Source organism: Tachypleus tridentatus, chromosome 8, assembly GCF_004210375.1.
Source record: "Tachypleus tridentatus isolate NWPU-2018 chromosome 8, ASM421037v1, whole genome shotgun sequence".
NCBI classification, from domain to species: domain Eukaryota; kingdom Metazoa; phylum Arthropoda; class Merostomata; order Xiphosura; family Limulidae; genus Tachypleus; species Tachypleus tridentatus.
Window position 1 is genome coordinate 4,702,441 of NC_134832.1, and position 15,930 is coordinate 4,718,370.

Consider the following 15,930-nt stretch of genomic DNA (forward strand, 5'->3'; position numbering starts at 1 on the left):
AACTAAACACCAGAACATTATTGATGTAGATCAGGCATTTCTTCATTTGTAGCCATTTCAGTTTAAGCTTCACTACCTTCTTGAAAGATGCAGGCACGTTATACAGGCTAAATGACATGATGGTAAACTTGCACAAGTCATCTCTAAAACTGACATAACTTTGTCATATGATTCCACTCTTTAACATCAATGTTACTGCAGTTTATGCTACTACCCTAGAACTTCAGGAAAGTCTACATGATCCTTGTTTCATCAGGCATGGCTCATCTATGTGTGCAACTGTTGCTAGATTTAGTTGGTTGTCTGGTTCCAGAAATATATTGGTATATTTTCCCAATACATCCCTTAGTTCCTGTCACTATACTGAGTGTAAAATGTGTGTACATCAGCTACTAAAAAACTATAACATTGATTTAGTTTTTAAAAGAGAGAAACTTTCTTAAACTGTGGTGTTCAGGAGTATTGATATCTCCCTTTCATACTCTCATGGACCATTTTAATAAAGCCAGCATTAAAATTATGTAAAGAAGCAAATATATGTGCATAGATGTACATAAACATTGTCTTGTTTCTTTGTCTACAGGATTAAACAGTAAAATAACCAGTGGAGGACTATTAATAATATAATGGAGAATATACTGATATACTGTGAGTTTTAAGTCTTATGGCCACTGCTGTATGAACTAAGAACTGTTTTCTTTAATCTTGTATTCCAATAGGTGTGTACCATATCAGCCAGCCTTGAGAATGCTCAGCTGACTGTCATACAAGTTATTTATTGCATTCCCTAAAATTGGTGGCCAGGCCTGACATTCTCCAGTTTTCTTGATCTGTAGCTCTAGGATTCATTGCTTGTTCTTGGTTCTCCCGTACCTGTTGCACCATCAGTCAAAACCAGTAATTTTGTTTACTTTGTTGCTTGACAAGATATGTGTATTTCTCTTAAAAGTGACCCAATATTCCATGTGCAAAACAAATAGCTCACTTCTCCCTTTTAAGGTGATCCCCTGACAAAGGCACTTGTGGCATAGTTTGCAGCGTATAAATTATGGAAAGACTGAGCTTGTCTTGCCTATTCACAGGTATAGTGTGCTGCAAGGATGTGTTTGTGATTGGTTGACCCTTAACTGGGTTCAGACTTGTCATGATGCCTGTGTAGAACAGTGTGTCCAAAGTGAAGTTACTGTAACTGCCATAACAAGCATTTTCTTTTCTTGCAACTAACTCAAAGTTATTACTTTGTACCACATTGTGACAGAGACTTTCTCATTAAGGGTAGGAAGATGTCTCACACCCAGGTTGATGTCAGCTCATCTTGCTGAATATTTCTTTTGCAATTTGTTAATGTGGATATTTTCAGGATCTTATAAGGTCATTGCAGGGCAAGTTTTAGCATGCAAATTATGCTGATCATATTCTCCTTGATAGATTTTTGTGTCTTCCACTAGGTCAAACCTCCAGCATAACTCATTAATTATTGCCTCCAGTCCCAGAGTTGATCTCTATTTAAGTGTGAAATGGAATCAAGGGCCAACTAATTAAAGTTAGATCGAGGCATTATACTACCTGTTCTAGAGTTCAATCATTCTAGGCAGTTACCTGCCTGAAATGCTTCAAAGAATGGTCCAAGTCATTTTTTGCTGTACCTTCGAATTTTGGAGGAGTGATCTGGTTTGTTTTACTTATGGAGAACCATGATCATAACCAAATACTCCTCTTCACAACTGAGAAAACTTAACATTCTGAATGGGTCCCTTCATAGGGCTGCATGGTGGGTGGGGTCAGTGGGCACTGAAATATTCTTTTTTTTTATTATGGATACCCCTCAAATAAAAAAAAATCAACAAGCATGACAGTGTAGAGAAAAATCTGACTACTGGCAAATGACCCTGCATTGATGACTCTGTACGGTTAAATGTACAACTTAAATCTGTCCAACGATTCTTAATTATACATTGTTTAACTGAAAACCCCTTAGGACAGATGTCTCCATTTTTTATTTGGAAGCTTTTGGAAGGTCTTGCTGGCTCTCCTAAATCAGTAAAAAATTATGGTCTGAGGACATTTTAATGAAAACATCTTCATCACAACATTCCAAACTCCTCTTGAAATCAAAGGCCATTGGGGATATACCAATTGAGGTTACTCCTCATTCTACTTTGAATTATTTCAGAGGGGTTTAAAGACCATTCCTGAGTCAGAGATCCTAGCCAAGGTGTTACAGTTGTGAGCTGAATTTTTACTTGTAAAGACAGGATTCTGGAGCTGACAAATGTTGTAATATTAACATTTACACTTTTGACACCCTAAAAGCTAAACAAACCAATCATTCATGCCCCCAATCACTGGAATGTATGCCTACAAATACCGACCTGCTTACTCAATCCAGAGCAGGATCAATAGAGGGTGACCAAACCACATCCAGTAAAGAAAAAAAACATGGTCGCAAGCAGAAGGTCTCTTTGCCATATTCTCCTGCAAAATAAATAAAAATGGCAATGATAATCCGATGAAACTGCCGAGGTTTTCAATCAGATGTGAATGACATCAAGGATTTGATTGACTTTCACCATACCAAATGTCTTTCTTTGTAGGAAACATTTTTAAAACCTACTAATACAATCACAATTTGACAATACTTCTTATACTGAAATGACAGGTCATGTGTAGGGCAAGGACATGGAGGAGTGGCATGGCTGGTTGATCAGCATGTGCTCACCAGGTTCTTGTCATTGAAAACGCCCTTAGAGGCTGTAGTCATCCGTATCTCCTTGGGTTGTACCAACATTGTTTGCTCTCTGTATTTAACCCCTGGAAAAAATTGTAATCCATCTGACCTTGATGCCCTCATAAAGCAACTGCCAAACTCCTTTTTAATTTTGGGGGATCTTAATGGACGTAATTTCCTCCAGGGTTATTTTAGTATTGATGCAAAGGGTTGTGCTATAGAGTATATGCTCTTGAATCACAACATGTCTCTCTTCAATACTGGCTCTTACACTTATTTTCATGCACCCAGTCAGTCATTTACTGCTATAGATCTTTTTATCTGATCCCCTTCACTTTTCACTTGCTTTTCTTGGGAGGTTGACATCAATCCACAGGGTAGTGATTATATTAAGAGAGATTGGTCGTGGTCAGTGCCACACAACCTGTGTGCCAACTGGCCCTCTTTCACTGCTCTCTTGGAACTTGATCCTGTAATCGTGCGTAAACCACCAATAGATGATTGTGTAGCAGCAGTAACTAACTATATTGTTCAAGTGGCTATTCAGTGCATCCTCAAAACCTCAACATCTTTTCCATGGCATCCCTGCTCTTGGTGGAATTCTGCTTGTTATATAACATGAAAAGCTCAGAAACATGCTTGGGATAAATTTCGTAGATATCCCACACTTTCAAACTGCTTTGCATTTCAGCAAGTCCGTGCACGGGTTCGGTGAGTTAGACGTCAAAGCCAGGAGGAATCTTGGATTAAATACACCTCCAGCATTTCTTCAACCACCAGTTCAAAAGTCATATGGGACAAGATCTGGAAGGTGAGTGGACAATATACTTCTGCCCCCTTTCTATCTTAATATCCAATGGTCATGAAGTAGCTTATGCTCAGAGCATTGCTAGTACTCTTGGTGAATGTTTCTCTTGTGTATCTAGCTCTTCAAACTCATCCCCTTCCTTCTTAGCTATTAAAACATGAGTAGAACATCTGCCTCTTTCCTTTTTGACTGGTCATTCTTATGACTACAATTGCCCTCTTACACTGGTGGATCTCAAACTGGTGCTTCATCGTTCTGGCAATACATTAGTTGGACCTGATGATATACATTATGAGATGCTATGCCACCTTTCTCCTGTCTCTCTTTTTATTTTCTTGGCTGTCTTTAATCAGATATGGCAGGAGAATGTCTTTGCTGATGCTTGGTGCCAGGCTATTGTACTCCCTATTCTTAAACCTGGGAAGGATCCAAAGATTCCTTCGAATTACTGTCCAATTGCTTTGACGAGTTTTCTCAGTAAGATCTTAGAGAGGTTGATTAATGCTTGTCTTGTTTGGTTCCTTGAATCAAACAGTCTTCTCTCACCCACTCAGTGTGGGTTTCAAAGACAACACTCCACAATAGATCATTTAATTTGTCTTGAAACATCAGTCAGAGAAGCCTTTTTGAAGCAACAACATCTTGTTTGTATTTTTTTTATTTAGAAAAAGCTTATGATACAACATGGAGATATGGCATCTTGTGAGACCTTTACTTATACAGATTGAGTGACAATATGCCACTTTTTATTAAACATTTTTTAATGAACTGCCGATTCCAGGCCCGTGTGGGCTCAACACTTTCCTGGTTTTTCCCACAGTAACTTTGAGTCCCTCAGGGATGTGTTCTGAGTGTCAAGCTTTTCATTATAAAGATTAATGTCATCAGTGAACAGCTACCCCCTACAGTTGCAAATGGTCTTTTTGTTGATGACTTTCACATCTCATGTCAGTCATCAAACATGAGGTTTATTGAGTGGCAGCTACAAACTGCAATCAGTCATATACTTGAGTGGACCACAGCAAATGGTTTTCAACTTTCTCTCCCCAAAACTGTTTGTGTACATTTCTATTGCCAATGGAGTATTCATCCAGATCCAGAATTTTGTATTGATGATGATGTACTTCCTGTTGTCCCTCAGGCAAGGTTCTTAGGTCTTACATTTGACTGTAAATTAAACTTTTTTTCATATATCAAGCAGCTTCATGTAAAGTGTATAGGAGCACTGAACATCGTCCGTGTCCTCTCCTCCACCTCTTGGGGATCAGATCGATACTCCATGCTTAAAATTTATTGTGCCCTTATCGAATCCACACTTGATTAGGGTCTATGGTTTATGGTTCTGCCAGAACCTCAACACTGAAAATGTTGGATCCTATCCACCATCAGGGGCTTCAGCTCTGCACTGGGGCCTTTCGTACTTCTCCAGTCCAAAGTTTGTAAGTGTAGTCCCATGAACCACTTCTCTATATTCACCATTTGTAACTGTCTCTTATGTATGCTTTCAAACTTTGCTCTTTACTACAGCATTCTACTTGGGGTTGTGTTTTTCATCCTCAGTAGGCCACACTTTTTTATAATAGAAAATCTGCCATTGTTCCTTTTAGCCCTTGTATCCAGGCACAATCAGAAAAATTGGATCTATCTTTGAATAGCATAGCAGTATCAACAGATTGGCCTCTTCCACTATGGCTAATTACTATCCCCAACTGTGACCTATCTTTGAGTCATCTGAGGAAGCCAGATACTCCCAACTGGAAATATTTCATCACTCTTTATTTGCTAAACATCTTTCAAACAATCCATCCATTTCCATATATACGTATGATTCAAAATCAGGTGACTCTGTAGGCTCTGCCATGGTTTGTTACAGTTCGGTTGTAGCACATAGAATCCCCTCTACAGTTTGTGTTCTTGTATGCCATTTCTCTTGCTCTGAATCATATTGAAACTATGCAATATACGAATTGCACAATCTATACTGATTCACTCAATTTTCTATTGGCCCTGACATCATTCCATGTTAGTTACCACCATATTCTTATCAATATCCAAAACAAACTAACCCATCTCTCTCTATCATCTTTCTCTGTCCAGGTTTTTTTGGATGCCAGGTCATGTTGGTATTCGTGGGAATGAGCTAGCTGACAGAGGTGCAAAGTCCATCAGCTCTGGCTCTATCACCACCATACCTGTTCCATACATTGACAATGGTCCAGTTATCAAAACTTGACTGTACACTTGTTGGCAGTCGACCTGGAGTGAGCAACAAAATAATTAAGCTTTTTCAAATCAAGCCTTCTTTAGCTCTTTGGCCATCTTGTTTCTGTAATGGTCGAAGGGAGGAAGTTTTTTTGGCTAGGTTACACATTAGTCACAGTTTTTTAACTCACCACTTCCTTTTATATGGTACTGATGCACCAATGTATGGTCTTTTTAGCACTTAGGTCATAAACATACATATTTTATTATCATGTCGTCATTACAACTAAGAATGCTGCTGCATTTTTAAACATATTTTTAAGGTAAGTTTGCCCTTGACATTAGCCAATGTCATAGGTGATACAACCCACCTCCCTCATGTTTTTACATTTTTAAGAGCCATTGGTCTTTTTAACTTAATTTAAGGTTTTTATTGGACTATTTTAGCATGATTTCTTTTACACATTTTAATTTTAATTTTGACCTGAACCCAGGACTGAAAAGACAAACTTCAGGTGACTGACAGCAATTTTGAATTTAATGTTTCAGTCTTCCTGGCGGGTCTTAATTTTACATATTTTATGTATTTTTACTTTAATTTCCTTATACCATTATAGTATACTACATCTTGTTTGGCACGGATAACCTAGTAGCTTTGTGTCAATAAATATGAAATACTTACCTACCTATAGATTAATTACTTCTAACTTTCTGTATAGTGTGTATATATATTCACAAAATGTGGTCGTCTTTCACTTGACATTCTTTTATCTATAAAAGAATCTTATTTTTTAGTGAAATATTTTAATTAACTAACATAAAGATTTGCTCATTAATATATTGAGTACTTGTTCTTGAATATTCATGTTAAGAGTACAAATACTATTTATCACAGAAGTCTCAAACTTCCTTTGTGTAATCCCTAAAGTTTCCTAAATAACATTTCAAACATTTTCATTCAGTAGAACATTATATGTTATTTGTTATTTTCTCTACCCTAAGTTAAAATTGGATCAATAAATTTGACTGAACTCATAATTGCCAAAAAAAATCTAATTAAATCTAAACTACCCTTTTCTTCTTACATTCTAGTAATTCATTCTAGACTTCAAATTGTAACATGAAGCTATTTTTCATTTATCCTAAGTAGCTTTAAGCTCATAAGAGTATACCTCTGTTTATTATTAAATTTTATTGTTTTATTACCATTATGATTGCCTTTTGAACTGTCTAACTGCTGTTTACTTCATTATAAGTTGTAAATCACTTATTCATGTGCAGCTTATGTTTTACTGTCAAATTACATTACCCATGTGTTACTTGTTTGTGTGTCTTGTGAAATGTTTTTATTATATTCTTGTTATTTATTTTAAATAATCTAATTTTAACTAACCTAAAAATATCCTTATTTTTACATTTGGGTTACTTTTATAATAGAAAATAAAGAATAAACATGAAGACCAAGAAACACAGAACTAACCTAATTTTCTTTTTTTCTTGGCATTGATTGTCAAGGACATTTAAACTTACTTTTTTATACTAATAGTAGTAATGCTTTAAATAATGCACCACTAATAACCTGCAAAATTTTTCTGGCTATATAACTACAAATTCATCCAAGCTAGTAGTTAAGTTTCTTACTTGAATGTTGCTTAAACTCTTGAGTGAAATTGACTGTTATCTGTTCAGAACACAGCATTATGCAATACATCATTTGATAGATGAAAATCTTGACTTTCTATCAGTGATGTGTAATATATAATTAAATGTAAGAGAGAACTATTAACATATTCTGAAAGAAAAGATGGGACAGATGGGTGTGGCAGCAAAAGTGATTTTCTGTTGATAGTTCTATAACCAAAGAAAATTGAATGCTATAAAAATTATGGTTTGTCTGAGCAATTATCATCCTGTAGTGAGTAAGTTACATTTAATTTCTTACTCTTTCAAGGAGTGGTGGAGAAAATAGAGAAAACAAGATGCCTAGAGAAAATATGTTCATTAGAAATGCATACTACATAACAATCTAAAATGGCTACTGCTTTTTTATGGATTAATGAAACAATAATTTGTCTAAATTTTTTTTATGAAAAATCAGCAAAAGTTAATGAATAGAATACAAGAGGGACCCAGTGATATTACTGACCTTTTGATGCCCCTGTATATCACATCTGTTATACTAGTAGAAATTCAGTACTTTGTTTTATATTTTCTTGTAGAATTAGGAACTTAAAACTTGCTTACAATTAAAATATGAGTTATTAGCTAAGAGTTTATGCTACACTAATTGGTATAATGTAAACAAAAAGTAATTGAATAAATTTTTGAATGTAAGATACTAAAATTTTGTTATACATAGTAAATAATACCTAGGAAGAAAGGGTTAAACTGATTCTCCATCGTGATCCTGTTTCAGACTGTCTTATTTTTGGGTTGTCTCAGTTATTTGCAGAATTGAATCATCATTATCCATCTGCTCTTTTGAGCTTCTTCACTAGACCATATTCTTTTTTGTTTTAATTCTTTGTTTGAAGAGCTGTCTTGCTATTTCAATTTTGATTATTGAATTTTTAGGATTACTTGCAGCCTCAACCTCACTCCAGTCTAATGAACTTGTATGATATAGCAATACTTTTCTCTCTACAGTCTTTTTTTTTATTTTCAAAAAATTGAAATGATTGAATTGTTATGTTTTAGATAAGTTTTTATTTCCTTTTGATTACTGTATTATTACTGTAGTTTCTGAATTGTGATTATTTATAACTTCTTTGGAACTGTCAGGTCTCTGGAAAAATTGAGAATGACAGTTTATTGTTTACTTTAAAGAATGACAAATAAGTATTAGGAAATAACAAGTATTAGCTAATAGCTGTACAAAAGGAAACATTTGCTTCAAGGATTTTGATGTACAGAAATGCTAATGCTAAATATAAATACAATATAGTGCAAGCTAGTGTAGAATTAAGTAAACTGAGATTTACAATTAAATTGTTATTCTTTGTTCTCTAGATAGTTTGCATTTTTTTCAGTCTTTTTATATGAATAAAAGTAACAAATTTTATGGGTGCTATATTTAAATGGACATTTTTTTCATCCACTTTTAACAGGATGTAATTGTAATGAACATGCCAACAAATGTCACTTTGATCCAGCAGTATGGGAATCGACTGGTAGAGTGAGTGGAGGTGTGTGTGATGGCTGTCAACATAATACAGTTGGTAGGAACTGTGAACAGTGCAAAGCATTTTATTTCCAGGATCCTAGACGTCATATAACAGATCCAAGTATATGTCAGCGTGAGTTTAAGGAATTTAAGATTATTTCAAAAAACGAAGTTTTGCTCTTGTATGAAACATCTTTTATTATTTATTCAAAAAACACTCTGTCTTTTGTACTAGCAGATGCACATGTGTGATGCACAGTGACAGGGTTGTGAAAGTTAACAACTTGTCTGTATGATTCATTTATTGATTTTATAGAGAAGGGTCATTGTTTCTTTTTATCAAAAAGCAATAAGTAATGTGAATTAAAAACATTTCACTTAATATATAGGTGTGTATCTTAAAATTATGTATAAAGAATGTGTTAAAAGTAATTTCTTAAATGACTGATGAGATTTGAAAATGAAATGCATTCATAGAATTAATGTTGTGTCAGTTATGAATGTAAATAGTGCTTCTGTTTGTGTCTTAAATATTCCAATAATGATTGAAGCATATAGACTATGTATACCTCATGTAATGAAAGAGGAAACTGATAAGTTCTATTAATACCGCTAGTGGCTACCTCTGTGATTGATCTGTATTTAATCAGCACTGGAGCTATGAATTCTGTTCATGTTAAAAGAAAAATAACTTCTTTTTGACACATCCTAAATCATTCCTAGTTAATTCAACCACATTTGCTGAAAAATTTAACTATTCGTTTTGAGATGTAAGGTAAAATCATTAGATCCTACAAATGTCATATTTCTTGTGAATGTTTTTAATTAATATTTGGAAACATCTTGTAAGTTACCTTTTGTTAACCCAATAATGGTAGGCTTTATTTATTATCCTAGCCAATGTGATTCCTTTAACATTAATGACCCGGCATGGCCAGGTGGATAAGGCACTTAACTCATAATCTGAGAATTGCAGGTTCTAATCCCCGTCACACCAAACATGCTCACCATTTCAGCTGCAGGGGCATTATAATGTGATGGTCAATCCTACTATTCATTGGTAAAAGAGTAGCCCAAGAGTTTGGCAGTGGGTGGTGATGACTAGCTGCCTTCCCTCTAGTCTTACACTGCTAAATTAGGGATGGCTAGCACAGATAGGCCTCATGTAGCTTTGCACAAAATTTAAAACAAAGCATACCTTTAACTTTTCTTTTAGAATAAATGTAAATGTAGAACATTTATTTCTTGTGTTTTAGTTTTTTAATCATCAAAATGACATAGCAATAGATTTTATTAAAATTAACTATAAATATTTTTGTTTTTATTTTTTAACTCTACAGATGTATGTTTATTGTATTTAAATTATAACAGTGAGCAGATAGAAAATGGTCAGATCAATTTGATATGCATTGAGTCTGGCATTGTTTTTTTTAATATGTCTACACATAACATTCAATTACTCAAAATGTAAGAGGTTTAAGATATATGTTATCAACTAGTGACTGTGTATAAGCTATACTAAACTTTGTTTCACATACCAATGTTCACTACTTCATCTACTGATATAAAATGAGAACTAAGTGTATTAAAATAAGTCATATTTGAATTAGATCAATGCTAAAATGATTTATAAAAACATTTTTAGGATGAAAATGTATGTTTTTTGTAATTTTGCAAGAAACACAAAGCTTTAATAGTATTTTTTTTAATTACATTTATATTAAAAGTAAGACTTTTTTTAGTCTTTTTTCAATGGGAAATATTTCTGTATAACTTAGAAATAAAGACTTAAAATATAAATATCTCAATGTAAAATATTCTTTATATAGTTGAATGTGGTTCATAAGCTGTCTTGATGTTAGATCTAAGAATTTTTATGTTTTATTTTACAGCATGTGATTGTGATCCCCGTGGTTCATTAGAGGAAGGTAATTGTGAGCCTCGAAGTGACCCAGCTAATGGAATTATTGCAGGGACATGTCACTGTAAGAGCAATGTTGAAGGAAGACGATGTGATCATTGCAAGAATGGGTTTTGGAACTTTAGATTTGACAATCCTAGTGGATGTGAACGTGAGTTATAGGTGGTACTTTATAAATTATGTCATTGAATAGACACTGATATGATTATAGTGGCTGTTGATTAAAATGCTAGTATATCATAACCATAACTCCTAAATATGAATAGTTTGACACAAAGTTTACACTTTTAATTGGGGATCATATCAAAACAACTCATAAACCCATTTCATGGTAACAGCAAAATAAGCAGCTCAACCTTGAAGCATTACTGAAATACTTTTTTAGGTGGAATAGGACAGCCTGATTTGTGTGGTAGCTTTGATAAAATAAATTACATGGCCATCCACTATGTAAGAAAGTGTAATTATTGTGATCTTATGGCTCTCTTACCAGAGCTGTAACTGGGCAACTGAGCAGTGGTTTGTTAACATTTATGGAAAACACTTAAGATACATGGTCGAATAAAAATACATATAATATCTGTTTTTTCACCAGCATTTTATAACCTGAAGGTTAACAATAAAAAAAATTATTTTTAATGTAGTAAATGCTCATGTCATTTATTTAATAAAGTGCTGCTGTTATTTTATGTAATTATGTATGTTAAATAAATTCACAGGTTGCCATTATGGAAATTTATTTATTTAAAGAAATCTTTCTTTCAAAAGACTGTTACAAATTAAATTTATTTGCATATGATAAAATTCATTTGTATAAAAATACAAATTGTCAAAAATATCCACAACTGCAAAAGAGGGAAGCTTTTCCCTCTGACATTTTGGAAAAAAGAGAATTAAATAAAAAGAATTGTTTTTAATTATATGATGATTATAGAGAACATGTTGTTACTTTGGATTCAACAGTAATTTGTAAAACTACTGTACTACACTGTGACCACTATTTTATAATTCTTGTGATCATAAAATCATTACAAAAGTCGTTCCTTCAACTCAAAGCCAACTTCCAAAGTGCCCTATGAATTTTAGAAACATAAAGTACATGCTAGTGAGGGTTGATGTATGTATGTTGTTATCTTTAAATAAGAAAATTATCCTTTTTTGCTCAAAAACGAATTATTATAATCTTTTCATATGCCAATTAATTTTTTTTTGTATGCTGAGCTATATAGGTATGCTGAGCTAAAGATTCTTCTGTAGTAGGTGTCTGTGACTTGTTGGCTGTACATTCAAAAGTAAATTAACAACATTCACACCACTTGTTTTCAAAATAATATATATATATTTGGAACTAATTAAACTTGTGTATGACAAATTCTTTATACTACAGAGATCATAGGTGTATCATAAACACTATGGTTCTCTTCTTGCCAAAATTCCACATAGGCCTATTCAGTTACTTTAGAATTTCAGTTGACAAGCCAAACTACCTTTCCATGTTTTAATCAAACTAATAATCTGTGTATAATGCACATAAAAGTGTGATATGACTTACTGCAGTTGACTATTACTTTTCTAGTAATTGTTTGATTTTATTTCTTCAAAATACCCTATGTTTATTTTGTAAAAGTGTACCCAGGTTTATTCAATTAATTTTGAACCAAGCTTTAGTGGAATAAATTATTCTTTTAATCTCCTTTTTATTATTAGTCTTATTGTAACACATTAAATATTAAGCCTAGCACTTCTACAGCAGCTAACTTCCCACTGAACTTTTCCTCAGCTGTGACTTTTCTTTCTTCTGTTATTCTCTGTTTTCTCTTTCCATTTATCTCATGCTATTTATATCTTTATCACTTAAAGAATGATTCATGAACTGTTGCAGCTTGCAATTGCAATATGTTGGGTATTGTTGGGAACCATGGCTGTAATGAATTCAGGGGAGAATGTACCTGTAAAAGGAATGTTATTGGAAGACATTGTGATCAATGTTTGGTGAGTAAAAGATCTTTTATTTAGTATTGCAAACTGCCAAAGAGTCATTTATTATATAATATTTTTCAAAGATCGTTCTTTATAGGATATAAGGATTTTAATATAGAATAAGAATTTTAAAATGAAAAAAAGCATTAAGACAGTTTTTACAATTTTGGTTATTTTGTTTCATACTTATGGATATTCATTACAACTTTATGAATATAGAAACTTAAATATAATAAAGTGAAATCTTAATATACCAGTAATTGTTTATTTTCAATGAGTTTAATAATTCATGCTTTACTAAATTAAAGTAAGGAGAATCTTACTGTAATCAACCATACATATATCCTTGGTAAATTCACATTTTTGTGTATGTATATATTGAGGATAAAAGAAACTGAGATAATACAAAATAAATAAAAATTTGCACAAAGTTACCTGCCACAGTACAAATACAATAAATCATACCCAACACTTAAATTGAAAGTAACAAAAAATTGTTGAAAAATAAATGCTTTACCTCTTTGTTCTCTACAGTATTGTTAGAAATATCTAAATAACAATATGAAATAAAACTGAACAGCTTAAACATATGTTAAAAGACTGTTATTCTACATAGTACTTACTAATACATTAACCTTGTTGATAGTCTGAATTCTGGGGGCTTGGCTCTGATGAAGTTGGCTGTAAACCATGCAGTTGTGATCCTGGTGGTGCATATGACAATAACTGTGATGTAGTGAATGGTCAGTGTCGCTGTAGACCACATGTTATTGGACGACAGTGTGACAAACCAGAACCAGGTTATTTTGCTGGAAACCTAGATTACCTTGTATATGAAGCTGAACTTACAAGAGGCTGTCGAGTAAGGGAAACTGATAGAATCGTGCATTACAGTTAGCTCATACTGTGTTTGTATGTTTAAAACATACATTTGAAATGTTTACATAAATTGAAATAATGGGCAGTATTCATCGAGAAAGCAATAAAATCTGAAACTTTTAAGAATTTCTTTTAGTGGGTTATAAATTATCATGAAAAAATGCCTACCATAAGATGAGTCTGAAATAATTTTTAAGTACAACATTCATTATAGTTATGTTTGTGTGTCTTAAATATTTTTAATTATATTATAACTTAAAGGTGTATGGTGTATAAATGATTAAGTGTGGAAAGTGCAAACATAAAGGCATATACCATGTTCATAAAAGGCTTTAAAACCATCAGATTTACTGAAAATGTATTTTTTATATAAATTGAATATATTTTAACATTAATAAAACAATTTTAGTCATGAAATATTCATTACAATTCCAAATGTATTGGGCTGTAGACCAAAATAAAATATTTCAATATTACATGAATCATTGAGCATGCAGATATATATTTATATATACTGAAATGAATTTGGTACATAATCATTTTCACAATAGAAAACAAATTACAGACTCTTTTTCTTATTGGACAGTTGTCATATGATGATATGTTTTTTGTAAACTACAAATCAATTGTTATTTTTAAAATTCTGTTACAATGGCCTAAATTTATAAGGTTTACTTATTGTAAGCATTTTTAATGGTAAGGTATAAATGTGATCTGGTAATTGGCTTGGATCTTGTAAGAGAATATGTAAGATTGAAAAAAATGACTGACTTTGTCAAAACATTACAGTATTACAAATAACAGTAAAGTAGTTAATACCTTCATTTCTACATCCCTGAATGTTCATTTGAAGCAAAAACTGTTATTATTGAAGATATCCAATTGAATTCCTCATTTATTCATGAGTGTGATACATTTCTTCTTAAACCAGATCCTTTTTAGTTTCCTGTGTTTACTTCATTCATTGAAAAATGAAATTACCCTAAAAAAATTGGTTTATATGTTAATTCTTTCTTTCCTTGTTCATTGATTTTGAATTGATTGGTTAATTTTTCAAAAACATTTTCAGGTATGTTTTATTATTCCTCCTTAGAAGTTTTATTTAGATTTACTAGTTTGTTTTAATATTGGTTAGATTATACTTAGTTTGTTGGAACTTAATTTAAACATGTTAACACTTAAACAGAAATGAATTAAGTTTGAGCAAATAATCACTTAAATCTCAAATATAAGCCCATGTGTGAAAAAATGTGCTTTTTGTATTTATAACACCACTGTTTATAATAGATCTCCCATAAGAGTGTCTAGAAATATATAAATATATTAACTTTGGATATTTTCTTTCTTTTTTTAAAAACATTTTTTATAGTAGTTCTCAATTAATATCAACAGTAAGATGGATAAGTTCCTCTCTCACTTTACTGTGATGTTAAACATGTTTAAATTAAGTTCCAACAAACTAAGTATAATCTAACCAATATTAAAACAAACTAGTAAATCTAAATAAAATATCTTATTGTATGTGACTATGTGAGGATGTTTCTGTTTTGTCCTTGTTATATGTGAAAAAAATTGATGCCATAAACTTTGATTTTTGTGACATAGAATTGCCAAGTAAATGTAAGAGAACCAGAACCTGGTAAAAGACCAACATGGACAGGACTTGGCTTTATGAAGGTGTATGAAGGTTCCAGTTTAACATTTAATATTAGCAATCTTCCTCAAACTCTGGAATATGGTATAGCCATCCGTTATGAACACAAGGTTGGTAAGAGTATTCTCATTGTTATTGTTTTCTTTAATTTGAACTTCTACCTAAGTTTGAACTTACTAGCATACTTGATATTTGATTTCATTTGTAATCTGTTTATCTCCAAAATTATGTTGAGAATTCTGAACAGACAGTACACTTTATTTACATACTTTGAATCACCAGTTTTATATATATAATGGTGATAAGTACATTGTAATAAACATAATGTATTTTAGGATATCTATTCAGTTATAATGTACCTTTTTGCTTTTTTTTACTTAGGTAATGATTTTGTCAGGATTTCTGTAATTATAAGAATTTTTATGAAACTGATAATGCTCTAGTCATGTAGTAAGTAAATAAAATATTGTAATTATTTCTTAACATATTTTTAATTAATATTTTTCAAAGTTTCCTATATATTTTGTACTTTGTTATATTAAGTAGGATTTTGAAAGACTGTCAAAATTAAAATTGCCATTTCATCACCAGAAGG

General features: G+C 32.3%; 1 protein-coding gene across 14 annotated transcripts in view; it reads left to right on the forward strand.

Annotated features, from left to right (window-relative positions):
* The window catches only part of LOC143258435 (laminin subunit beta-1-like), a 160,483-nt gene that overhangs the window by 82,130 nt on the left and 62,423 nt on the right, over positions 1–15,930 (forward strand). For all 14 annotated transcript variants that reach the window (XM_076517363.1, XM_076517364.1, XM_076517371.1 and 11 more), the window contains 5 exons: positions 8,846–9,034; positions 10,794–10,973; positions 12,705–12,814; positions 13,449–13,664; positions 15,287–15,445. In XM_076517363.1, the coding sequence (XP_076373478.1) occupies positions 8,846–9,034; positions 10,794–10,973; positions 12,705–12,814; positions 13,449–13,664; positions 15,287–15,445 (854 nt within the window). The remainder of the gene's footprint in view (positions 1–8,845; positions 9,035–10,793; positions 10,974–12,704; positions 12,815–13,448; positions 13,665–15,286; positions 15,446–15,930) is intronic.